The sequence below is a fragment of the Hyaena hyaena genome, unplaced genomic scaffold, assembly GCF_003009895.1.
Source record: "Hyaena hyaena isolate Hyena2069 unplaced genomic scaffold, ASM300989v1 scaffold_12, whole genome shotgun sequence".
Taxonomy (NCBI): Eukaryota; Metazoa; Chordata; class Mammalia; order Carnivora; family Hyaenidae; genus Hyaena; species Hyaena hyaena.
The window spans coordinates 6,238,132-6,265,263 of NW_024080644.1; the positions used below are offsets into that span (position 1 = coordinate 6,238,132).

Sequence of the window (27,132 nt, forward strand, 5' to 3'; positions counted from 1 at the left end):
AAAATTTGATTCAGGAACTGACCTAGTTATGTCAATAATTCAACTGGTGGTCATGAACACATGAATATTTCAGCTATCTGTATGTTCACTGTCGTAAATACCAAACTCTACTTATAAAATAATACTACAGCAAACACCTTCAAATCATTTTAAAAAATATGTTCTATAACATTTATTTTGTAGTAACACTTTAAAAATAGTTCCTACTATTGATTCACTTGTACCTTAAAATTCATGTTTAAATTATTTCAGTAAAATAGTTTGATTTTCATTTGTGAATTGCTTTAAATTTACAAAATACACTAAGAGGGGTGCCTGACCGGCTCATAATTAGAGTATGTGACTCTTAGACTCAGGGTTGTGAGTTTGAGCCCCAAGTTGGGTATAGAGATCATTTAAAAATAAAATCTTTATGAAAAAATAACACTAACAGTTAAAAATAAAATTATAATGAAACACTTAAAATTAATGTTAAAATTTAATTACATATTAATTTAACATATAGCATTAAAATTTTATATATTTATATATATTAAACTTCAGTATTTCTTATATCAAGTATAGAAGAAGTTATCAGTGACCCTGTGAGAAACCAAAATATTGTTTCTGTGTACAACTACTCATTACACATGAGTATCAGTGTATTCCTTTGGCCTTAGCTCTATAATATCATGAGGCCAAGTATACTAGAATTCACATGTAGGAAGTCAAAGAGCTATGTCCTGAGTTAGGAGATTAGAGGGCGGAGCGTATTGCAAAGCAGAACCCTGAAAACAGCAGCCCTGCTCTACTTATCTAGTTTATGTATATCTAAGGGTTAGGTCCTGCCTATGCTCATAAATTCATTAGGCCATGTTATCGCGTGGATTATTTTACCCTGTCTTAACTTGTTTTTCTGCACGTTTTCTATATGTTCTTACTAGCATGTAGCCCACTGACATATTGTTCATTGTTTCCCTAAATGTATGCTCAATAAATACGGGAGTTTACCTGGGTGGCTCAGTCAGTTAAGTGTCTGACTTTGGCTCGAGTCCTGGTCTCATGGTTCATGAGTTCGAGCCCCACATCCTCGTGTCAGGCTCTATGCTGATAGCTCAGAGCCTGAGCCCTGCTTTGGATTCTGTGTCTATCTCTCTGTCCCTCCCCTGCTTGAGCACTCTTTTTCTTTCTCTCTCTCTTTCAAAAATAAACATTTAATAAAAATAAACAAACAAACAAATCAATCAATCAGTCAATCAATATGGAGCTTGATAGCAGCTTGGGGAGACTTCCTTCTGCCTCCCTCTCACCTCTCTCGACTTGCATGGAGTCTTGAGGAATCCTTTTTGCCATCTTTGGCTTTGTTGGACAAAGCCAAAAGCCAAACCCACATCCACATAAATAAAAATATTATTTCTCAAAACTATATTAACTCTTCTATTTTTATCAATTCAGATGCACATAAAACATAAATTTAATATAAGGGATAAAAGAGAATCATAATATAAAAAAGCTGTTTTACCCCAAGTTTATTTACTTATTTTGTGAGAGAGAGAGTGAGCAGGGAATGGGCAGAGAGAGAATCCCAAGCAGGTTCAGTGGTGACAGCGCAGAGCCTGATGCGAGGCTCAGACTCACGAATAGTGAGATCATGACCTGACCCGAAATCAAGAGTCAGACACTTAACCGACTGAGCCACCCAGGAGCCCCTAAAAAAAACTTTTAAAATGTACTGCACTATATTAGTGCACTGTGTGGCACTAATAATAATACAATCCTCTCAACTGCACAACTAGATAATGTCCTCCGATTTAGGTGTTTTCACCATACATACCACATTTCTAGTACAAAAATATGTAATATAAATTTATTTTTAATCTTAAAATTTGCAGGTTGATATTGAACATTTTGGACTTAGAATAAGTAGTGGAATACGAGATGTGAATTAAGAGGGTTGAAATGACTGAGGAAAATGTACAAGCTTCTTTGGTTTTAATTAGCTTCAGTCTTAAAGCATTAAATTAGAAATTAGTGTGATCAAAGTTACAATTAGTATCACGTCACTAGTCTTGTCCCTCTAAGTCCTTTGGAAATCAGTGCCCTGGCAATGCACGGATTACTCAATCACAGAGGATTCACATTCCATTGTCTTCACACTGTGACAGTAGTGGAGTCCTTTTCCAATTATCTGCCTCAATGGATAGGAGCAGATAGGAATACACACACAAAAAAGGTGGCTCACAGAGTGACAAAAGTACCCTGGGTTTAAGAATAACCTGAGTGACAGACACAGAGCGACGGAAGAGAAACAATAAACATCGATGGTGACACAGCTGAGCAGAGCAAGCAATACGTTATCTCTGATGTGTTCATGAGAATGAAGGATGGACTGTACCGAAAGGAAACAATATGTATTTATATAATTGTACTCACTCTGTCTTCTCAAGGGCATCTGAAGAGAAAAATAATTACTAGAATAGGCGTTAGAATTCTGCTAAAATGACTGAATAGCTGGTACACATCGGTTTCAGAACACTGATGTTACTACCGGGTTGTGCTAACATGACCCAGACTATTTACAGAACTCATACTTAATTTAAAAATCGAGTAATTACCGAGAGAAGTGACTTGATGGAAAACGCCTTTCTGATTCTGCAGCATGCTTAACTTTCTTTGAAGAAAACTGCAAGAAATGCATGCCTTTATGTTTTCACAGGCTTTGTTTCAGACTGAAAAAAAAACCTGCTCTAACTCTTTAATCTGGGAAAAACGAAACTGTGTCTGCAGTCAACATGAGCAAAACTGCTCTTAGTATTTCAACAGAGTAATGTCTAGGCTTTATTACATCCTTTGATCAGATGACTGCATTATAAATTTTGAACCGTTCAGCTCTATGGAATGTATACAAACAATTATCCTCTAGAAGGAAATGAAAGAAATGTTTTGGCATGTTTGTGAAGCAGTCAGAAGATAATTCAGTATATCTGAAATATTTATGTGTTGATAATTTTTTAACTCAAGAGCAAAAATACTTCAAGTAAAAGAAATGACATTTACTGTCAAAGGTACTGCTAGATATGTGGATTTTTACTCCCGTTGAAATTAAATGACACAAGGAAATATGTAACCTTGGCCTTCAGGGTATCCTGGGAAATGTTATCCACAAGCAAAAGTTAGTATTTTCTCTTCTTTCTCAGTGTGGTGATATAATATATGCCAGCAGAAGACTAACTCTATTTCACCAGCAAAAATTGGTACCGGAAGGAGCAGAAAAATTCAAAATTTCAAGACTCTTTCAGCTCATCTATGTTGGTCGGGGGGCGGGGGGGGTGGGGCTCCAAAAGAGATATGCCCTCACAGCGCTGAGCAACTGAGCAATTCCTAGTTATGAAGAACTATGCCTAAGGCCTGATAAGAGCTTGCTTTATGGATTTCCAAGAGGAATTGCATTTCTTAGGCTGACTCTGGGAAGCAGCCGAGAAAACCCAGGAATGCAGAAGAAGTGAGAAGAGTACTGAGGAAACTTGGAGAAGTTTGGCACATGTGGAGAAAGAGAGGGCTCACTGAGGAAAAGAAAGGCCTGTTAAGAGGAGGTATTTTATGTCGTGTGTGTGGTAGTGAAGTGAACCTCCTAGAAACCCTGAGTACATTCTGACTGGTTTTTGGAGGACATCGTACAAGTTTTGTGTCTGGGACAACTGAGAATAGAGGGATCAGTGTCCCCAAAGAATGGTTCTCGGGTGAGACTTCGAATTACACAGAAGCTGGAAACTGGCAAATAAAGGTGACCCAAGAACCAAAATACCTGGGGATCAGAAAGATCTAGTGCGGGGCTCTGGGGGCCTCACAGAACGTGGGCTAAAGGGGCCTGAAGCTAATGTTACTGCAACCTTGAAATTTCAAGGTTTCACCAACATGAAGAACAAAAGGACATGGTACAGTTTGGTGGAAGGATCATTGGACTTACTGTTAGGAGACCAGATTTGGTCCCAGCGCTCCCATCAGTAGGGCTGTTCAGTTCACTACTTACTTTCTTTGGACCTTTGTTCTCTTACTTGCGTAAGAAGAGGTGGGAATAAAGGAACCTCTAAGATCGTTTTGAATCCTGGTGTTCCTGGATTCTAAAATATACCTACCTGGAGGGCCTTTAAGATGTAGTGCCTGTGGGAGTCCGATAATAGGGTGTATCCAGTGTATGGCTGGGATTCCTTCACTTTCTATTCCCATAGTTCTAATGAGAAATTAGATGAGGAAGAGTGAACAAAAACTATGAACACTTTGAATATGAGGCTAAAAGAGAATATTCATTTTTAACCTAATGGTATTTTAGCAAAGCTCATGAATTTAAACTTTGGTACAGAGAAACTATGAAATACAAATCAGTTTCTGCAAATGTTACGAACATTTCAAAGCAAACCTTGGGAGATTATCACAGAGAAAAAAGTAACGCAACCATCGTGAGATAGAAGTAAAAATGGAAGAACTTTTCCCCAGCTTTTAAAAGTCAGTATTGGCATTTACGGATGTGACTAACATGTGATTTATCAGAGGTAATACAGTTTTAGGGGTTATATTCTAAATTGCACAGGCAAGGCATAAAACACAAAAATGCCATTAAGTACAGGACTTGAGAAGGTGACAATGAATTTACTTTTGGGGGCTATTAATTAAAAGAAAGAGGGCATTTGTCAACATATTCTAAGTCCATCATACACCATCAAGAAGACAGCAGTACTAGGACATGGTTCTGGTCATTGTTCAAAATGGGCTTTTCTTGTTAAAAATGAAACATAAGACACAGCAGGGAGGGCTGGCTGCATGAGCACGTGACCTGAGCAACAAACAGCATGAGGGACCCATACTTAGAACTGGTCCATGCGTGTTTAACACACGGCGATAACTGTTGAAATTCTTAACCATTCTTGAACAAAGGCCCCCTCATTTTCATTTTATACTGGGATCCACAAATAGAAAGGCAGTCGTGAATGCAGGAATGGTAAAAATCATGGCAGAATGGACAGTAATGGGCTCATAGGAAAGAATTTTTTTTAGTGTTTATTTTTGAGAGAGAGCGAGTGCACATGCATGAAAGCAGGGGAGGGGCAGAAAGAGAGAGGGGCAGAGGATGGGAAGTGTGCTGTATGCTGACAGCAGAGAACCTGATGTGTGTTGGGAGCCATTCTGAGCCCACTAGTCGAGAAAACTCCTGGTGAGGTTAAAGCAAGTTTGCACGGTCTCTTGCCAATCAGATGATGACCGATATCCACCCCCACTCAAGTATTTCTGCTTGAGCACCGACCCCTAAGGTACCTTGCTGATCAATATCGGGAGTGACTTGTCCCCTTATTCCGGCCCTGGTAGGATGACTGCACCTTGTGAAGGAACTTATTGTGGGAACTTCTTCTTTTGATTATGGGAACAGACACCGTGTCTCCAGAAGGTCCTGTTTCCCTCCATACTTTCCCTTGAGCTATGAACAGGCTAATGACCCCTAGTCATAAAAGATTGACCTTTACATGTACAATTCTGTTTCTACCGTTGCGTTAGTCCAAGAGGTTCATACAGCTCAACATGCAAATCAACTAACCAAAAATGTCTCTCATGCCCTAGCTATTCAAGAAATCATAAAAGTAGACACAAAGGTAAATGCCCTCAAAGAGGCTATTCTACGTATTGGAAATGAGCGAAACTCTTTAAAGGTATGGTTGGCTCTCCGGTGCCATAAAGCATATAACTGGAAAATCAAGTCTTGCCCGGAGACAAAGAGCCTAACTTAGAGAGAAGGAACAGATAAGGGCAGAAGATAAGTTAGTACATACACCTTTGCTACCTGATGGTGTATAGCAGCCCCTTCCCTAAGGCCTACATTGCACAAACACCTTCCCTTACCCTGGCAGCTGTGATGAGGATGGATAAGAGTATCTACAAACCTATGACTTAATCTTAGTGTTATTAAAATGTGAACACCCTGTCATTTTCTTACTCAACCTCACTATAATTGGGGCAGTTCTGCAAGATTTCTGTAAAACCTGTCTCTGTACATTTTCCAAAAACACCTTATCACAAAGAGCTATCCATTGTAAAAATTCCACTTCCTGATGCCATGTTAACTTTTGACCTATAAATAAAGACACCAAAACCGACAGGACAGAGAAGCCTGCCTGGTGATCAGAAAGAATCTCGGGGTTCTCTCACTCTCTTTCGCCGACACCATCCATCCTTCAGGGCCCCCTGGACCTGCCGGAGCCGGCCTCTGACAGATGTGGGGCTCAAACTCATGAACTGTGAGATCATGACCTGGGCTGAAGTCACTTAACTGATTGAGCCACCCAGGCACCCCCTCAAATTTTTTTTAACTGTGGAAAAAGCAGGACATCTGGGTGGATCAGTCAGTTAAGCATCCAAATGTTAAGTCTGACTCATATCATGCTCTCACAGTTCTTGAGTCAGAGCCCTGCGCTGGGCTCTGTGCTGACAGTGTGGAGCTGGCTTAGGATTCTCTCTCTCTCTCTCTCTCTCTACCTCCCCCATTAGTGCTCTCCCTCTCTCTCAAAATAAACCAAGTTTTAAGAAACTGCGGAGAAGAAATATACACTCATAGGAAGAATTTTGTTTTAATTAAGATTTCTAGATCGTTATTTAATTAAACTATAAAAGCAGAGAAAACATATACAAGTTTGATCATTAGTGGAGCTTGCTTAGAATTCACTGAAGCAAAGAGAGTACAGGCAGCCTGCATCCGCAAGGACACAGTACGGCAGTGGTCAGGGCAGGGTGTCATACCTCCTGGCAGAGTGCCATCACTTGGTGAATGCCAGTATCACAAGTCCGAGAGTTGGCCAAGACAAGCTATTTCAGCTTGTTCTCTAGAGATTTATTATTTGGCATCTCAGCAGTAACTGTTTTCTCCGTCAAAAAGGAGTTCCTTTGCACGTTTCTGACTCAGATTCATTGACATGATACCTAACATTAACTTGTTCATCACTCTGAACTCCAAATCACTCCGAACGTCAAGTGATAAATACTATGCCCATATAACAACTGTATTTTCCTCTTCCAAACATATAAATTTCAACACTTTAGAGAATATGAAATCACGAACTTTACATTGCATAACATAGAAAAGAAAGTGATCATGTCAGTGCCAGTCAAAATAAAATCATTCTCCTTCAATGTTCTTATTTAAAAGTTACCTTTTCAGGGCACCTGGGTGGCTCAGTCAGTTAAGCATCCGACTTCAGCTCAGACCATGATCTCCCAGCTCCTGAGTTCGAGCCCCACATCAGGCTCGCTGCTGTCAGTGCGGAGCCCACTAAGATCCTCTGTTTCTGTCTCTCTGCCCTTCTCCCACTAGTGCACTCTCACTCAAAAATAAATAAAACATTTAAACATAAAGGAATAAAGGTTACCTTTTCAATTCTCCGTCTAATTCATCATAATTGTCAATAGGCCAACTTTCTCTATTTGTCCTCATCATTTGAACAATGACCATTGTTCTGTGTAATTTCATTAGGTTGGGCATAAATAACACTGGGATATCTATATTTCCTTTAGGAGGCAATACGATTCCTGTAAAAAACACACAATTTTTAACGTGGTAAACATTTTCAAAGGATAATTTTAACAGCAGAAAATAACCTCCTAATTCTTCTACTGATTATCAGTTTTTCATAATCACTTCGGAACAGGAAAATGCATTACGCTAAATTATAAGTGCATTTCACTGGCTTCACTAATCTTCCTCAAATGCCATCAACGCTATTAAAAAAACACATTATAACTTGAGGCAAGAAGTCCGTCCTGAAGAGGCTAGAAGGGATGCGGAAATGCTGAGAGTGGTGGCTGGGGGTTCCCAGAGTGATAAAAGAACCATAAACCCATGAGTCTTTTCAAATTTCACTACACTTTCCAAAAGCCAAAGTACAGCAATTTTTGACCCTTTAATTTCTTGTCTATCTTTTTTTCCTAGACCATAACAGCTCCAGGTTTCTGCCTGGAGAACCAAAATTGATACCAGTAAACTGTTCATTTATTTAATTGATCCTTGAGGGAAGCCAAAGCTTATTTGTGAAAGCAAGGGGCATCCGTTCCACATTGTAAAACCCAGAAGACAGAAACACTGACAGCATTTTCTTGTGTTCTAATGGATTTTAATTTTCCACCTTTTACTCTGCATAAGAATCACCTGTAAAACTTGTAAGACATGAGCTTGCTAAGCCCCAACTGTAGATTCTGACTTATTCAGACTGGGCTGGGGCCCAAAAGCTGCGTGTGTCAGTAGTTCCTCATGGGATCCAGAAGCAGATTGCCATATGGCCACACTTGGGAAAAAATATGCATCCTACCTATTGGACAAGTATTGGGATGTCCTCCCTTATTTTGAAGAATAACACTATTTCTTTATAAGAAAAGATTATTGACTACATTCTGGTTTTTGTAACGTCTTTGTTATAAAATCAATGATTTTCAAAGCCATTTTGTCTCAGATGAGAACACTGTACTAAACTACTAAGGACATCAAGAAAGGAAATAGAAAATGGCCTGCCCAAAACATCCAGCCTCCAAATTCTTATAAATTTTAAAATTTTAAATTTTACTCCTTCAGGAAATGAAAGTGTCCTAATGTCTCCTATCATAGTTAAGAACAACTAATAATAATATGATTACTACTTGTGGGGAATAAGCTTAGGAATCCCCCAGGCTTACACCAATGGGTTAACAAGGCATAGAGAAGTACAAAGCCATGGGATGCTCTCACCTGAGACTGGGTAAATAAGATTAGCACCTTAGAATAGGGAGGTGCAAAGGCACCAAGAACAGGGAGGTGCAAGAGAGGGGGTGCAGAGTCCCCAGAATAGAGAAGGAGGGGCAAAGGCCCCTGGACAGAGAGGGGATGCTAAGGCACCCAATACAAAGATATACGAGGTAAGCAAGATTAGGCATTCAGCTCAAGGTGCCTCCCCACCCCAATTTAGTGGTATAGCAGAAAGCTGCTTTCATAGGAGGGAAGGACCAAGTTAGGTCAACAGGTAAATTGGGCTACAGACCACTGTCCTGCAGGTGAAGCTGCCCAGAGTGGAGATGATGAACAAAGGAAAAGGTGCCTTGTTAACCCTGAAGTCTCTTCCCTTAGGCTAGCTTAGATAAACAGAGGTGGTGCCAAGTGCCCGCTGTAAACAACCTTCCGCCTGACTGCCTGGCACCAGGATTTTGTTTTGCATTAACCCAAACCCCTAACCCCGAATATCTACAAGACCCCCTTTCCCTCACACCCCCAAGTTAATGTTCAGTTTCACTGTCTTTCTGTGCACGTCCATCACCATGTTTGTAAGCCTTCTAATCCTAATAAAAACGGGGCAAGGGCCCTTATTCAGGGCTTGTCTCTCGCAGACATTAGCCATCTCTTGCTTTTCAACCTGCGTCCTGCTGTCTTGCTAGACAAGAGAGAACTTTAGACCCAAAGTCTACAACAACGACTTAGTATTTATTGAGTAGTTACTATATGCCAGGCTCTGTACTAAGTATTTTTCACACAATACCTCACTTCATTCTCAGAAAAATCACTGTAAACTCTATGCTACTATGTTTCTCATTTTAGAGGTGGAGGAATTGAGACAATTTGCCAAAGTCCCAGTGAAAGACTGTGTTGCTTACTAAGACATCTAAACAATGTCTGTCGCCTTCAACTTCATCCTTATGAATTCGAGATGTTTAATGAATCATTGCATTCAAATGCATAAAAGCAGCAAGAACTAGAATAGGATAGGACAAAGAGTTGAAATAAGATAAAAGGAGTAAGAGCGGTGTTAAATAAACCATTCCTGCATCCCCAAGGAAATCAAATTGAGAAGTCATCATTTACCCTTAAAAATTCTATGTTATCACTAAAAATAGATTTTAGTATGACCAAAAATAAAACCTAGACATTCAGATGGTGTAAGGAGTCCAGACAAAGATACAAAAGGGTAATTCGTTGCCAACACCACACTTTCTTGTAATGTTTGAATTGAAAGTGTGGAAAGACAGTGCTATGATAAATAAGCTCATTTAATTAAAAATCCAATAGCCTATTTGCGGCCATAATGTTATAGCAGTGTACAAGTAGACATAGTTCCCTGCTGAAGTGATCATAAGTTTCTTTAATTGTTATTATATGCTTGAATAGTAAGAAGCACTGTGTTGTTTTTCTGCAAAATCACTGAAATTTAACATCAACAAGAACTTTGAGAATTTATCAAGTTCATCTTGTGTCTCACAAATGAGTTTTATTTTCATGGTTTTCCCATTATCCTGTGCAACACTTTGAGACAGAAAAACTGTTCTCACTTCTATCTGCTAAAAGACCTATCCATGTTTTCTTCTAATATCTGTATGCTTTTCATTTTTACAGTTCTTTGATCCATCGGTAATTTATCCATACGTATGAAATGAAGAAGAACGTATCCAAGGTTACCGATTTTCTATGTGGGACTAGTTATACAAAACCGTTTATTTAAAAGTTCACTGATTTGAAATGCTGCCTTCATGGCATGTCCATACATATTGGACTCTTTTTCTGGATTCCTTAGATTTCTTTGGTCTTTCTTTTCATTTGCAAGTGCCACACTGTTGTAATTTTAGATACTTTATTTTCTAGTGGGACTAACCGCCTCCTCCTCCAACTCATTTTCTGAAAGAATTTTTCTACATTTGAAATAAACAGCTCCAGGAAATGGATGTGATGGCAAACAGTACTTTTAATGGAATCACCCTACATTTATACTTTTGGGATAGCTGACATTTTTGTCTATTCACAATCCATCCAAGGGTAAGAATATGGCCTTCATTTTATATTTCTCATCTGGGCATTGTATGACGTGTTTCTAAAATCTTCGAATAGCTTTTTGGCCAGTTTTACTTTGCAAACTTGGTAGGGTCTTATTTCAGCATTTTCATATGGAGGAGGCTAAGAGAAACCACATCAGTTTTTTCCATCTTCTGACTAGGAAATCCAGCTAGTATGATAACTATACTCATTAGGTTGATAAACATATTCTAAACTCAAAACATTTTCTGAACCTATCTCTTTCTGTTTTATTCCATTTTCATACCAGTAACCACACTAACTGCACCCATATTTGCTTTTTTCTATTTCAGTTATCATTCTTGAGGTTTGAAACCCTAATAAGGGTTTTAAATATGCACATTTTATTTTACATAATTAATTTTATGGACTTACAAATGTTATGAGAGGTTTACATTATTTATAGAAGTTTTCAAAACCCTGATAATTCTTCACGCTTAGTGTCTGAGAAACGTTACAAAGCGTGATATTACTGTTTTGCCTTCAAAATCTTCTAAGGCCTCATTGCACTTGGCATTCAAATTTTATTCAGTACATTTTAAAACTGCTATTTTGATTGCTCTTTTGATTAAAGGTGTTAGAAATATTTATGTGCTGATCTCCCATTTGAAATATAGAAGTTGTACAATGCTTTAATGGCTATGAGATTTCCTGCCTTCTTAGAAGAAAATCTGCTCAAGAGAGTAAAATGAGCATAATCCTCATTTTAGTAATGAAAGTATTTCATCCTGGGAGATTCATTTTTAATCACTTTAGTGGTATGACATTACTGCTTCCCACAGCATAATTTCTAATATTTGGCATGGCATTAGGAATGGCCCATGTCAGGTAATCAAAGAGATACTAAGAAACATATTAGCTTCCTAAGCCATGCTATTATTTTTGTTACAGTGGCTTATTTTAAATAAGAGTACAAGTTTTAAATTTTAATTTGTAATAAGAGTACAAGAAGAACATGACTTTTCGTCAACCTTTTGTCTTTTGGGTAAGTTTACTTATTTTGAGAGAGAGAGAGAGCAGGGGAGGGGTAGTGAGAGAGGGAGAGAGAATCCCAAGCAAGATCCAAGCTCAGCACAGAGCCTGACAAGGGGCTTGAACTCATGAACTGTGAGATCATGACCTGAGCCGAGATGAAGAGATGGATGCTTAACCAACTGAACCAACCAGGTGCTCCTCATCAACCATTTTCAAACATGAAATCTATCTGCTTTCTACTTGGATACTTTGTACTTTCAACAACTGATTTAAAATACCTTTAAATTATGATTAATAATGGAATAGAATTGTAAATATGGTAGTTTGAAGCTGAGTCACTTCATTAGTTCTGCAGAGATATGATGGGCTGAATTATGTGTGCCACTGCTCCTCGGCCCCCATTGGTATGATGAAGTCCTGATTTCCTGTACCTCAGAATGTGACTGTTTTTGGAGTTGGGGCCTTTAAAGAGGTGGTTAAGTTAAAATAAGACTGTTAGGGTAGGCCCTAATCCAATATGACTGATGTCCTTATAAAAAGGGGAAAGCCAAATACAGACACCCCTCAGGAAAGACCATGTGAGGACACAGTGAGAAAGCAGTCACACCTCAGAAGAAACCAACCCCCGTAATTGCTTGATCTTGGACTTCTAATCTGCAGAACGGTGAGAAAATAAATTTATTTTGTTTATGCAACCCAGTCTAGTATTTAGTTATTGCAGTCCTAGCAAACTAATGGATGAAATTTTCTTTTCTTTTGTCATGTTAGAGTATGAGGCATGGAATGCCACTGAATTTGCTTACAGAAATTCGGATTCCAGGCTCTCAAAACGTAGGGCAGATAAAGAAACTTGACTCTGCTATTTGGCTGCTATGATCACAGAAAAGCTAAGGGATGAAGCATTCTTTCCTTCCTACTTGAACCTCATCGACTGAACGAGGGCATCTAATGAATAACAAGAAAAGCATTTCAGAGCTTGTATTTCCTTTGTGAATGATTAGAGGATGTGGCAGCTTTACTCTATCTTTGAAAGAGCTAGCTAATGCTTGGGATTTAATGAAGAAGTTGTCCAAAGAAGACACTATCATTGGGGGTAGTATAGAAAAAGTAAGCACTAAATGGAAGCTTATATTTGATAAAACGGGGAATTGGGGAAAAGATACAAAACCACACTTACTAGAAAAAAAATGTTCAGTTTGGGACATAAAATGTTTTAAAAGATTTTGGAGTTATTCAACACAAATATGATTGCTACAGTAAATCTTACACCATGAACTAAGCACCTGTAAGTTCAAGCTTCGTGTTTGCTTTTTGTATCTAACAATACATTAGCAAAAGTAAAAACAAAGTAATACTTAAAGAAAATATTGATTTTTCATGTAAATACTTCACTGTTGGCTCAAAATGAGTGAAAAATTCACTATCAGAGTCTCCTGACCAGACACACAGTGAAGGAGAGACGTTTCTATGACTGAAAGCCATACAAATACATGCCGCACAAACACTGTTGGTGATGACAGCAGGGTTTTGAGCTTTATAGGAGTGTATGGAATAGAATATCTTAATGTTCCTTCCAGCCCTAATATCCTATGATAACATGTTTCCTTACGCCTAGAAAAGATAAATACGATTTCAAAAATTAATTTTAGGGAATTGAATATTTACTTGGAAAGTAGCTATTTTTCATTTCAATCAAAATTACCCACAGAAAATTTTAAGATAAAATAATGTCTACTACTACAATGAATATACCTTATCGATCAATTACCATGTCCTCTGCAAGGAGGTGTGTATGTAGTGTGTGTATGTATATCTGTGTGTGTGTGTGTGTGTGTGCAAACATGCCTATGTGTATGCATGTGTATGTGTGTGTAAGATCACTCTCTTTACCTGCAGGAATATTCTATGATATAGGTTAGAGCATGAGCTTTAGAAGTTTAAATCTTTGCTCTGTTATTCACTAGTACTGGGAAAGTTATTTCAATTTCTAAGTGAGGTTTTCCTCTTATGAAAGGAAGCTAAAATAATGTACAAATCTAGGTTTTGCTAGGGCAAAGGTACTACTCAAGATCCATCCACAGAATCCCATTTTGTACAGTATAGATTGATACTACACTATTTTATACTTTCACTTGTTCACTGAGAAAATACCATGGGCCATGCACTATAATAAGTATTAGGGGTTTAACAGTGAAAAATATATCCCCTACTTTCCTGAGTCATGCATCCAGAATGTATTAGGAATCAAACAATAGATAAAAAATATTTATAGGTATGGTGTAAATAAAACAATAAAGGGCTAGAGAGCCATGTAGATGTTAATAAAGAGTGGTCTAGTAGGACCTCTCTGATAAAGTGTCATTGGCACAGAGCACCTAAGGAAGTTTGAGAAGCCTTGTGGACATCTATGGAGGGCACTATGGAGATAGCACATGGCTATATGAATTGGATTTAAGGAGAGGTTGAAGCTGGGGCTATCAATTTAGAAGTTCTAGAATCTCATGTGTGATTGAATGAGGAGATCTCATCAAGAATGAGTGTAGACAGAAATGAAGAGAAGACGCAGCCTTGGACCTCTGGGAAGTCAGGGGGGACAGGAACAGGAGAGAAACATGCAAAAGAGAATGAGGAGGATACACTAGAGGAGAATCAAGGGAGAGTTGAGTCCTGAAAGCCAGGTGTTTCTAAAACAGTGAGAGGGGAGCCTGGGTGGCTTAGTCGGTTGAGCGTCCGACTTTCGCTTGGGTCATGATCTCGCGGTTCGTGGGTTCGAGCCCCGCGTCGGGCTCTGTGCTGACTGCCAGCTCAGAGCTTGGAGCCTATTTCGGAGTCTGTATCTCCCTCTCTCTCTGACCCTCCCCTGCTCGCGCTGTCTCTCTCTCTCTCCTAGAAATAAATAAAAAAAATATTAAAAAAAAATAAAAAAATAAAATAAAAAAATAAAACAGTGAGAGATCAGTTACACCAATAAAGCTCATGCATTGGGCAAGAAGAGGACTGCATATAGGTGACTGGGTCTGGCAGTGTTAGGGTACTGATTAGCTTTAAAAGAGTGTCTATCAGGAGGGGGGCCTGGGTGGCTCATTCGGTTAAGCATCTGACTTTGGCTCAGGTCATGATCTCACAGTTCGAGGGTTCGAGCCCCATGTCGGGCTCTGTGCTGACAGCTAGCTCAGAGCTTGGAGCCTGCTTCAGATTCTGTATCTCCCTCTCTCTCTGACCTTCCCTTGCTCACACTGTCACTCTCTCTCTCTCTGAAATAAATAAAAAACATTTAAAAAATTAAAAAAAGTGTCTATCAGGAGACTGATGGTGTTACGTACAAAGGATAATGGCATAAGAAGTGAGGAACTGACCTTTTACTAAAATGTACTTATTTCTCTGCTTCCCTTTCTCTTCATCTACCCATCTATATATTTATCAACCAATCTACCTGCTTTAAAGGCCTGATGTTCTATAATGCCTAACCAGATACTAATCTTCTCTCTGTTAGAACATTTGCTTGTATTTCTGCAACTAACAACATTGCATAAAATGGCCCCCAAAAAGTGGCACCATGCCTTGGGTTCCATTTTACATACCCAGTCTTTATAAACTGGTTTAATAAGTTCAATTTCTGTTGTCTGCATAGAAATATTCTAGTGGTATAAGTAGGTCTAAATTTCAGGTTATAGAGACTTTTCTAAAGGGCAGGTATCCAGATATCTGCATAAGAAAAGCTGTAGCTTTGTGTTTTACAATAAAATTAGTAGCTTCACTGCCTAGCTAAGAAATCCACCTGCTTTATGCTATAAGTCGTAATTACAAATCTATGTGATTGGAACCTGCACTTACTTGTGTGGAAAATTGGTCATTTGACATAATAGAAAGAGAAATTTTATTAAAAATGTGAAATCATGCTCAGCTGCCGACATAATTTAATAAACATTCATGACAATTATCTGGAGACCTGGGCATGCTTTGCGTTAGGCAGCAGCACATAAAGTAAATGTCACTAAGCACTGAGCTCTTAAAGACATTCTCCGATTCATAAACAGCAATATTTAGTTTCAAAAACATAATTTTTGGAAATAACATTTTTATTACTGATTGCCAAACTACATGATCCATGTTAACTAAAATCTACAGGAGACATTGCAATGATCTCTCATAAGGAAAAAACAAATGCCTCCTTAATAAATGTTAATGCTAGAACTCTGCTTCTATAGCTCTGATTATTAGCAATCATATAAACATAAATGGTACATATTTTATATTTTAAAAAATAGACATTACAGATAATATGATATCATCCATATACAGTACAAAAATATTTGAAATAATTATAAACATGCAATTGTAGGAAATGAAAGAGAGATCCCAGGTACCCTTTACCCAGTTCTCTCTCATGGTAACATCTTGTAAAACTATAGAACAATATAAAAACTGGAATATTTATATTGATAGAGTCAAGATATAGAAAAGTTTCATCACCACAAGGATCCCTCTGGTTCACCTTTTATAGACACCCCTTCATGAGCCCCTACTCCATCCCCGAAGCTTTACGACCACTAATCTATTCTCCATTTCTATACATTTGTCACATCAAGAATGTTAAATAAATGGAATCATACTGTGAGTAAATTTTTGAAGTTGTCTTTTTCACCCAGCAAAATTCCCTGGGCATTCAGTCAAGTTGTGCTTATCAATGCTTCATTCTTTTGTATTGCCATACTTTCTATTGACGTACTTCATGCTATGGATTGACCAGGTGGTTTAACTATTCACCCATTGAAGGGCATCTAGGTTGTTTACAGATTTAGCCTATTATGAACAAATCTGCCATGAATATTCTACACAGCTGTACCCCTCACCATTCCCACCAGCAGTGTATGAGCAATCCAGTTTCTCTACATCTTTCGCAACATTTCATGTTGTTAGGGTTTTTTATTTTAACCATTCTACTGTGTTTGTAGTAAAATCTCATTGCGGTTTTATTTTGCATTTCGTTAAAGACTAACTGTATTGAACACCTTTTCATGTGCTTATCAACCATCAGTATATTCTCTTTGGTGAATATGTGTTCATGTTCTTTGATCATTTTCTAATTTAATTGTATTTTTATTAGTGAGTTTCAATATTATTTGCCGGGAGCCGCACTGGCCTTGCTGGATGACAGTCACAGCGAGGAAATGGCAGCGCTTGCACAGCTCCTGCCATGAGAAACGAAAACTGGTATCTTCTTCTGCTACTACTGGCTCGTGTTGGAAATGAGCCTGCGGGTATTGACCAGGCCTCACAATATTCCAGATCAGACTGATATTTCCCACACAGATTGCTCATAAGGAAAAGCATATTCCTGCCTTTTCAAAACAGACTTCAGCTGAAAGCATTGTGGATAATTATGAGAAGGCTCTTCCTAAGGGCCTTGCAGATCCAAGAGTTACATAATAAAGGGGGCTTGAGTCTAGCCCTGAGACAAAGAGCCTAATTTAGAGTTAAGGGCAGATATCCACCCCCACCCAATTGTTTCTGCTTGGAGCACTCCCCCCCACCCCCAGGCATTGGTTATCAGTATTTGGAGTGACTTATTCTGGCCTTGAATATGCTGATTGCTCCCTGTGGAGGAACCTATTGAGGAACTTCTTCTTTTGTGATTATGGGAGCAGAAGTGTTTCCTGAAAGACCTGTTTGACCCCTGCTCACAAAGAAGTAACTTCACCCTTTTTATGCTAAAAACTTTGTCTGGTATGTTAAAGATGCCTTCCTTCCCCATAGGATAAGCATCTAAATCCCCTACCTCAATCACTATTGATAAAGGTTATGCATGAGCCTTCTACAAATCTATGTTCTGGAAATTCTTACATATCAAGGAAGTTTATCATCAGAAATCATTGTCTAAGGCAAATGCCACTTCTGTGCCGTCCCCCAAACACTTAATGATAAAATAAAGTTGAGCCCCGGTCAGAGCGGAGATGCCTGCCTGGTGACCAGAAAGATTCTCGGAGCTCTCTCACCCCTTCCTCGCTGACACCATCCATCCTTCAGGGACCCCTGGACCCCGGCCGGAGCCGGCCTCTGACAGTTTTTTATATAGTCTAGATACTAATCCTTTATCACAAGTTTTACAAACATTGTCTCCCAGTTTGTAGTTTTCCATTTCATCACCCTCTCATGGGTTTTTACAGAGCAAAATATTTTAGTGTGACGATATCTAATTTATTAATTTTTCTTCTTATGGAGTTTACTATTAAGGAAATATAAGAACTATTTGCTTAGCATTGTGTGCATTAAATTTGCAGAAGGTGTGAGCATCTTGCCAGGAACTGCATTACAAACCTATGCATCAGTTTGGATAGAAATGACATCTTTACTATATTGAGTTCTGCAACTCATGAATACAGCATATCTCTCCATTTCTTTATATGTTGTTTGACTTTGTCATTTTCAGTATATAAGTCCTATACGTGTTTTGTTAGATTTATTTCCAAGTACTTTACTTATTTGGAGAGAGTGTAATGTTTTTATTATGTTTTTTAATCTCAGTTTCCATGTTTTCACTACTAGTGTATATAAACATGATTGTGTGTAGGTGTTGTGTTGTTCTTGCTTACTGTAGCCCTGCAAAACTCATCTAATACTCCAAACCATTCATTTTCTTTTTTTTAAAGATCTTTTTTTTTTTTTTTTAAGATTAGGATTTCCTAGCAGACAATCATGTGATATGCAAATAGGGACAGTTTATTTGTTCCTTTGCATTCCATTTGCCTTCTCCCTTTGCTTGCCTTTCTGTACTGGCTAGGACTTCTGGTAGTACGTAAAATAAGTGATGAGAATGGCATCCTTGTGTTGCTGCCTATTTTAGAAAGAAAGTACTCAATGTTTTATAATTTAATTCAACATTGGCTATCATTTTATCAAGTCAGCTCTTTATCAGGTTGAGAAAATTCCCCTTATTCTTAGGTTGTAAAGAGTTTTCTAAGAAACCAATATTGGGTTTATTCTAATGCTTTTTCTATATTGATCAGCATGTGGGTTCTTCTCTCCTTAATCTTTTTAAGAGTGTGGATTACATTAATGAAATTTCAAATACTGAACCAGCCTATCTGGAATAAACCACATTTGGTTGTCTATTTTTTGTTATATAGTGATGGATTCAATTTACTGATGTTTTGTTAAAGATTTTTGTGCCTAATTTCATGAACAGTATTAGTCTGTAGTTTTATTGTGGTTTTCTGCGGTTTGTGTCTGGGTAATGCTGGCCTCAGAATACGTTAAGTAGTACTTCTCTTCCTCTTCCTCCTCCTTTTTTGTAAGAGTTTGAGAAGGATTAATGTTAATTCTTTAAATGTTTCACAGAATTTGCCATTGAGGCCATCTGGGCCTGAACATTTCTTTTTGGAAGTTTCTCACTTACGAATTTAATTTCGTTAATAACTATTCATATTATCTATTTGATAAACTATATCTATTATCTATTTCATCTTTGGTAAATTCCAATAATTTGGTATTCACTAGAAACGGATATTTTTTTTCCTAAGTTGTTGGGTTTATATTTATATGTTTAGAGATGCCTATAATGCTGCTTTGTTTCTTTAATGTCTCAGGTTATCTGTAGTGATACTGTCACGAGGTACTTGAACATATTTCAGGATTCTAACTGATTTATGGTATTTTTTAGTATATTCATATAATTTTCTTAGTTCTTTTATTTATTTTTTTAAGTTTATTTATTTATTTTGAGAGAGGGAGAGCAGGGGAGGGGCAGAGAGGGAGACAGAATACCAAGCAAGCTCCACGCTGTCAGCAGAGCCTCACATGGGGCTTGAACTCACAAGCCGTGAGATCATGTCCTGAGCTGAACCCTAGAGCCAGACACTTAACCTCCTGAGCTACCCAGGTGCCCCATCTTAGTTCTTTTAAGTGATAATTCAATATACATATGTAACCTATTGCTGTCCACAGGTGTCAGTGTTTAGCTACTCTGAATGAAGTGTATATACCTTACATTTTAAAATGTATACTGGATTTTTTTTAACCACATATGGTAACGCATACAGACACAGAAATGACTGTCACGAAGAAATTTTTATACTCACTTACCCCTAGAAACAGGAGACAAGCCAGGCCATGCAGTGCCACATATGGAGAAGCACCAGTCAGCTATAAGGTGCAGGGAACAGGCAAAGAGTCTTTCTTGTGGTTCTCATGGGAAATGATGGGCAAGATAGGGTAAGTAGGCTACGCAGGTTTAGGATTGGCCAGTATGAATGATCTCAGTAGGCTTTAAGGTGTGGGGGTTCCCAACCCTGGAGTGATAAGGGTAGGAGGATATTGGCCTAGAATGTAAAAGCTTAATAGAAGAGATGTGGGAGGCATAGGCTCTAGATTTGCTGGTTTGCATACAAAAGGTGCTTTCCCAAAAGAGTCATTTACTATCTATAGGAAGTAGTTAACCCTGGGAGAGGCAGTACCCAACAAGGTCCCCGATACCACAGCTTCAAAAATATATTTTCTATATATACGATCAGTTTCTTTATATTTTTTATTTTTTTAATGTTTTATTTATTTCTAGGAGAGAGAGAGAGAGACAGCGTGAGCAGAGGAGGGTCAGAGAGAGAGAGGGAGTCACAGACTGAAACAGTCTCCAGGCTCTGAGCTGGCAGTCAGCACAGAGCCCGACGCGAGGCTCGAACCCACAAACCTCGAGATCATGACCTAAGCAAAAGTCGGACGCTTAACCGACTAAGCCACCCAGGCGCCCCAGTTTCTTTATTTTTGAAGCTCTGGTGTCGGGGACCTTGTTGGGAACTGCCTCTCCCAGGGTTAGCTACTTGAGGGTGTTATACTGAGCGAAATAAGTCAGGCAGAGAAGGACAAATACCATATGTGCACGTTTAGGAGGATTAGGAGGAACTCAACGAAGGACCATGGGGAGAAGAAGGGGAACAATAGTGGGGGGAGAGGGAGGGAGGCAAACCATGAGAGACTCTTGAATGCTGAGAACAAAGTAAGGGATGATGGGGGTGCGGGGAAGGGGAGGGGAGCGATGGGCATGGAGGAGGGCACTTGTGGGGATGAGCACTGGGTGTTATATGGAAACCAACTTGACAATAAACTATTTAAAATTAAAAAAAAAAAGAAAATAAGAAAATATAGTTAATATACCTTATTTTCATTTAGATCACTTTATCTGCTCCCTATTTCAAATACAATTATCCTAAGACTTTCTTGTCTCTCTCTCTTTCTATATAGATATAGGTATAGAGATAAATAGATTAATAGACTCCATATCACAAAGTGTAACTTTTGCTTCAAACAGCAAATATGACTTAAGGAACTCAAAAGATGTAAGAGAGTCTATTAATATTTATTTTACCCATTCCGACATTCTTCACTTTCTGAAGTTCTAATTCTTATATTATCATTTCCTATCTGTTTAGATAGGGTTGATTTGCTTATAACAAACTGTCTTTCTTTCCCCTCATATAACATTGTCTATTTTCTCTTTATTCATGAAGGATATATTCTCAGGATATAAAATTCACAGTTTACAGTTCTTCCTTTTCAGTACTTGGAAATTATGTATCACTTCCTTCTGGCCTCCACGGCTTCAGATGAGAAATCTTGTGTCATCTGAATTGCTGTTTCCCTGTAAGTAATGCACTATTTCTCTCTGGCTCCTTTCAAGGTTTGTTTCTTTGTCTTTTGTTTACTGAAGTTTGATTCTGATATGTCTTGCTATGGATTTCTTTTTGCTTGAAACTATTTGGAGTTTACTAGCCTTCTGAATCTCTAGGTTTATGTATTTCATCACAAGTTTTCAGATATTATATCTTTGAATAGTGTTTCAGTCACAAGCTCTCCTCTCCCTCCAGGGCTCTGATATGACTGTTATGTCTTTTATTATTTTCCTATAGGTCCCTGAAACTCTGTATTTTTTTTTTTTTTCAGTTTATGTTCTCTCTGTTGTTCAGTCCGTGTAGATTCTACTGATCTGTCTTCACAGTCACTGATTCTATTCTCCACCATCTCAATTCTCTTCTTGATCACATCCAGCAAGATAGTTATTTAATTTAATGTATCCGATCATTACTAGTATTTTGATTTGGTTCTTTGACTTACATTTTTTTCCTCAGAATTTCTGTCCTTTCATTTGTGTGATGAGAAGTCACAATTATTTGTTGAAGCAGAATGTGAGGCTGATTTACATCACCTCGCTGCAGAAGGGTAGAGTGGAGGTTCTGTTCCCTGATGGGCTCAAGAGAAATGACCAACAGAAGAAAAGAGAAGGGAAGAAGCCGAGTGCCAATGAGCTCTACCTCTCACCACTTCATTCTGCCTCACTGATGCTTGGTAGGACTGGAGGCTCAGTTCTCTACTGGGCCGGGCTCCCAGGTGGAGGGAAGGGAAGGAGAATATCAACTACCCTGCCTCACGTCCCTTCTTTTTACCTTGTTGATGCTTGCTGGGGATATAGATTGTGGTCCTCACTGGATCTCACTGACTCCAGGGAATAGGATGGAACAGGAGTGGCTACTGGCCCTGCTTTACACCTTACTGGATTTTGCTGACATCAGGAGTGGGAAGGAAAGCGGACTGCTTACGAGCCCAACTTGCACCAATTTGCCGGGTCTCAGTGAGAAGAGGTGAAGGCAGAAGTGACTAGATCCTCCAGGCACCAGCTCTTTAAGTCTCACTGTTCCTGGGTGGGGACAAACTCTCAGCTTACAACAACACTGCTGATGCTTCCCTGGTGAGGGAATGATAGATTAGTTTTGCTGCTTGGCCTCATCAATGCAACACGACAGCCGAAAGGAAGGGAATCAGAGTGCGCTGCTTGCGAGGCAGGAGGGTGGGAGGCGCAAAATCATTTATCTTCTGGGCCTTCTGAGGCTATGAGGGGGCACATGTGGTTTTTTTCCATTGATGTTAGGCTACGGTAGGGTGGGAAGAAAAGGACTATGGGGTCTTGGCAAAACCAGACGTCGAAGAGATTAGGAGTATTTTATCATATAGGAATTGTTTCAACATTTAAAGACAATCCAAGACAGAGCTTTCATTTTTATATTCCGATTCTCTTCATTCTATAATTTCTTTTGGAATGACAAAAATGTTGCTAAACATTAAAATGTAAAAGCCAAGCAATATAAATAAATGAATTAGAATATTCAATGCGACTATCAGGTGCCTAGGTGGTTTAGTCAGTTAAGTGTGTATTTTTAGCTCAGGTTATGATCTCACAGTTCCTGAGAAGGAGCCCCGTGTCCGGCTGCACTCTGACAGTGTGCAGCCTACTTGAGATTTTCTTTTTCCCACTCTCTGCCCCTCCCCCACTTGCTTGCACGTGCGTGCACATGCTCTCTCTCTCAAAATAAATATTAAAAATTTTTTAAAAAGAATATTCAATGTGACTATCACTAACAACAGAATATTTCAAAGTGATGATGATGATTTTTCTAATTACAGGGAAACAGTATCTTCTCAGAGGAGGGTTAGGTTTCAATAAGATACAGGAAACATTCAGATAAGCTGATTTGGGGATAGAGAGTATTTTCCCTAAGACAAATGATGAATTCTAGAGGACTGTGTGGTAAAGTCTTAGAGTTTGGAAAGGAGAGGATGTTGTGATAAAAAAGTGGATGTACTGTTGAACATGAGGTGACATACGTAAGTGCTGAATCACTATATTGTCCACCTGTAACTAATATTGCACTGTATGTGAACTAACTGGAATTTAAATAAACCCCCCCCCCAAAAAAAAAGTAGATGCACTGCTCTTGGGGATATGAAATACTGAGAATGAGGGGTGACCCAGAAGAACTGTTCATATGGTAACAGATATAAAGAGGACTATCTGTATAATTACATACTTCCACATGGAAGACAGATAAATGGTGGTGGTAAGATCTTATACTTCCATTATCTTTGGGGATAAGACTTTGGAAATGGGAAAGATCACATAATTTAGCAAAGATATATTACATATGAGGATCTGCTAATGGCTTGACAATAGCCCATCAGTTATACAACAGTCTCTAACTACCTAATCATATGCATGTATTTTGCTATATATGAACTTCGTTTCTCAAAACTCAGCCTTCACAAGTAACAAACCACAAGTGAATACTTGTACAATTCTTGACATTCCCCTGAAAAGTAAAAAATCTGCATATAACTTTGACTCCTAAAGACTTAACTACAAAGAGCCTACTGGGACTAGAAGCCTTACTGATAACATAAACAGTCGATCAACACATATTTTGTGTGTTACATGCATTATATACTGAATTCTTACAATAAAATGAACTAGGGAAAGGAAAATATTATGAAAATCATAAAGAAGGGATGGGGCACCTGGGTGGCTTAGTCAGTTAAGCATCCCACTTCAGCTTGTGTCATGATCTCACGGTTTGTGAGTTTGAGCCCCACACTGGGCTCTGCACTGATAGGGTGGAGCCTGCTTTGGATCCTCTGTCTCCCTCTCTCTCNGAGTCTACTTCAGATTCTGTGCTTCCCTCTCTCTCTCTCTCTGCCCTTCCCTCGCTCAAGCTCTATCTCTTAAAAATAAATAAAAAAGAATTTTTCTAAATAATAAACAAACATTAAAAAAAAAAAAAAAAAGAAAATCTTAAGGAAGAGAAAATACATTTATAATATGGCACTGTAAAAACATCCGCATATAAGTGGACCTGATCAGTTCAAACCCATGTTGTTCGAGGATGAGTTGTAATGTCAAATATGGCGAGTTTGCTAATGCACTCAGGAAGTGAGGCTTATCTGCAAGGTAAGTGTCTTCCTACTTACCTTTTGCCTTCGATCAGTTTTCATCCTGATAGAAGCTGTGATAAATATCATGGTCTCATTTACATATGACAATAAAATGAATAACATTTAGTGATGGCTTCTTCTGTTTCTATCAAGGGGTCAAGGACTCCAAAATATGCCAAGTTGTACAGGAAAGGAAATTTATTATAGCTACTAGAGTTCAGGGAGAATACAAGTAGCAAAAGGTAATGAGTGGTTATACCTAGTGAAAATAGAGAAATCCTAGAATGAATGTTTCCATAAAGTGCATTTATCATGTGCCTTTTATGTTAAAGCTGAAAAAAAAAAAAGTCTAATCCCTTCTGTAAGATTAAATTTTGACTTGCTCACAGAGCTGGTGACAGTAGAGAGTTTCAATTGTGTACTTATTTCCTACTCACAGAGATCATGACAACTTATATGCATTTGGTCTTTACTTTTAGACTTAAATATACATAGGACTGTCAGCTCAAAGAAGAAGAAGAAGAAAACGATAACAATTTCAGTTCAGGTGTAATTGGATTTTTGACATATCAGATAGAGCTCTGATTACATTTGACAGATGCATATTGATTTTCATTTTAAACTCTTCTGATCCAACATACTTTGTTATTTCTGGATTTTTTTTTGCTTGAAATTAAATAAAAGTTTGAAGTGATAGAAAATTTTAATTAACCTCACTGAATGTAATATATATTCTGGAACTGGAGTCTGATATTATATTTTTTCATACAAAACAATGAAAAATGTAATATTTGTATAACATAAAGCAGAAATTTTGTTTTTTTTTTTTTGAGAATGTACCAAACATGTTATAAGATGTGGCTTAGAACATATTTTTGCTTAACAGAGTCTAAGAATTAAAACAAAAATGCAAAGTCTACACAATTGCATTAAGCTTACTCAAAGTGACCCAAACATGCTAAGGCTGTCATCACCTTTACTATCTCACAACACTTTCTTTACAGCTTCCCTCTCTTGAGGCTCTTGCAGAGAAGCTGATGCATTCTATGTTTTTTCATACTGGATTCTATGCCAGGGACCTGCAGTATTTTGCCCTGATTTCTTCTCTATCTTATGTAAGTGGATAAATACTCAATTTTAAGCATGCTTTATTATCTTTCTCCTAAGACAGGCACTTGATCCTTGATCCCAACGTAATAAAAACATTGTTAGGCCAATAAAACTTGAAAGCATATATTCCACGTTAGAAAACATAATTTTATTCTCTCACACCTTGTTTGATTCCAAAAGTAGTCAAAAAGTATATAATTTGTCTTTTACTTCACTATCTGAACACTTTTATTCCAAATTTTTCTTTCTTATGTCTTCTCTAGCAACAACAACAAAAAAATACTTTCCATTTTTTAAAGTGCTTACTTATTTTTGAGAGAGAGAGAGAGAAAGAGAGAGAGCATGAGCAGTGGAGGGGCAGAGAGAAAGAGGGACAGAGGATCTAAAAGGAGCTCTGAGCTGACCGCAGTGAGCCCAATGTAGGGCTTGACCTCATGAGCCATGGGATCATGGCCTGAGCCGAAGTCAGATGTTCAACCAACTGAGCCACCCAAGTGCCCCAAAAGCTTTCCATTTTTTTTTTTAAAGAAAGACAAAATATTGTAAACTTAGCATCAAAATGAAAATAGCTATTCCCAAAACAAACAAACCTACATAGATCTGTTTTTATTAATGTCATTAACACAGAATGACAGAATCTTTGAGTTCTAATTTAATGGTCCTCACATATAATCTCCCAGTGAATATAGGAACATATTGTAAATAGTACTTGGAAGACGGCCCCCACAGCAACCACTTAAACTCATCCTCTAATTAGGAATTCCTATTTCTTAAGGTACTCAGCTCCTTCATGAAACAAATTGGAAGGTTTTTCATTCTTTTAGGCCTTAGTTCCACTGCTCAGGGCTACCAGTCTCTGGCTGAAGTTCTGCCGTCACTGGCAGCAATACAGATATTAAACTCCATCTTCCACATTCGGAGAAGTCACTTTTCCATGCTATCATTTATTCCCTCAAACACTAGACCTAGTTCTATATATTTGTCATGTCCTGCTAGGTATTTAAATCCGAAGATTCAAGATTTTGACTGTCTTGACTCTTTTTGGAAGTCCTTCACGAGGCAGCCCCAAACCAGTAAGGTCAACTCAATGTTATATTTCCACCTATGATGAATGATTTCCTGGATATCCAAATACTGTCCTTGAATTCCTACCTCCATGGACTAGCTGCCCACTGGGACATCACCATTTCTACCTAAATTATAACAGGTGGCCTGTTGTTGCCTTATCCATTTTCTAAGATTTTCCAAATTTCTGATTTCACTCTTTCCTCACAACTGTAACCGTGTGTAGTTTCTGCAGCATCGATGTAAATTCAATCAATATGTTTTGTTGGAGGTTTTGGTTTTAAGTAGAGTTGTCTAGTCATCATTTCCTAAGACATGACAAAAGACCCTTCACCACTCAATATCCATGCAAAGAAGCATTTTATTTTCCAGTACCTTAATATTTAGTGTGGTTAATTGACCCAATTTAT

At 38.2% G+C, this 27,132-nt stretch overlaps 1 protein-coding gene across 1 annotated transcript in view; it reads right to left on the minus strand.

Moving 5' to 3' along the window:
- CFAP47 (cilia and flagella associated protein 47) overlaps positions 1-27,132 on the minus strand; it is a 500,885-nt gene that overhangs the window by 53,996 nt on the left and 419,757 nt on the right. The window contains exons 59-60 of the mRNA XM_039256279.1: positions 7,389-7,548; positions 4,116-4,210 (exon numbers count right to left, since the gene is read on the minus strand). Coding sequence (XP_039112210.1) covers positions 4,116-4,210; positions 7,389-7,548 — 255 coding nt within the window. The remainder of the gene's footprint in view (positions 1-4,115; positions 4,211-7,388; positions 7,549-27,132) is intronic.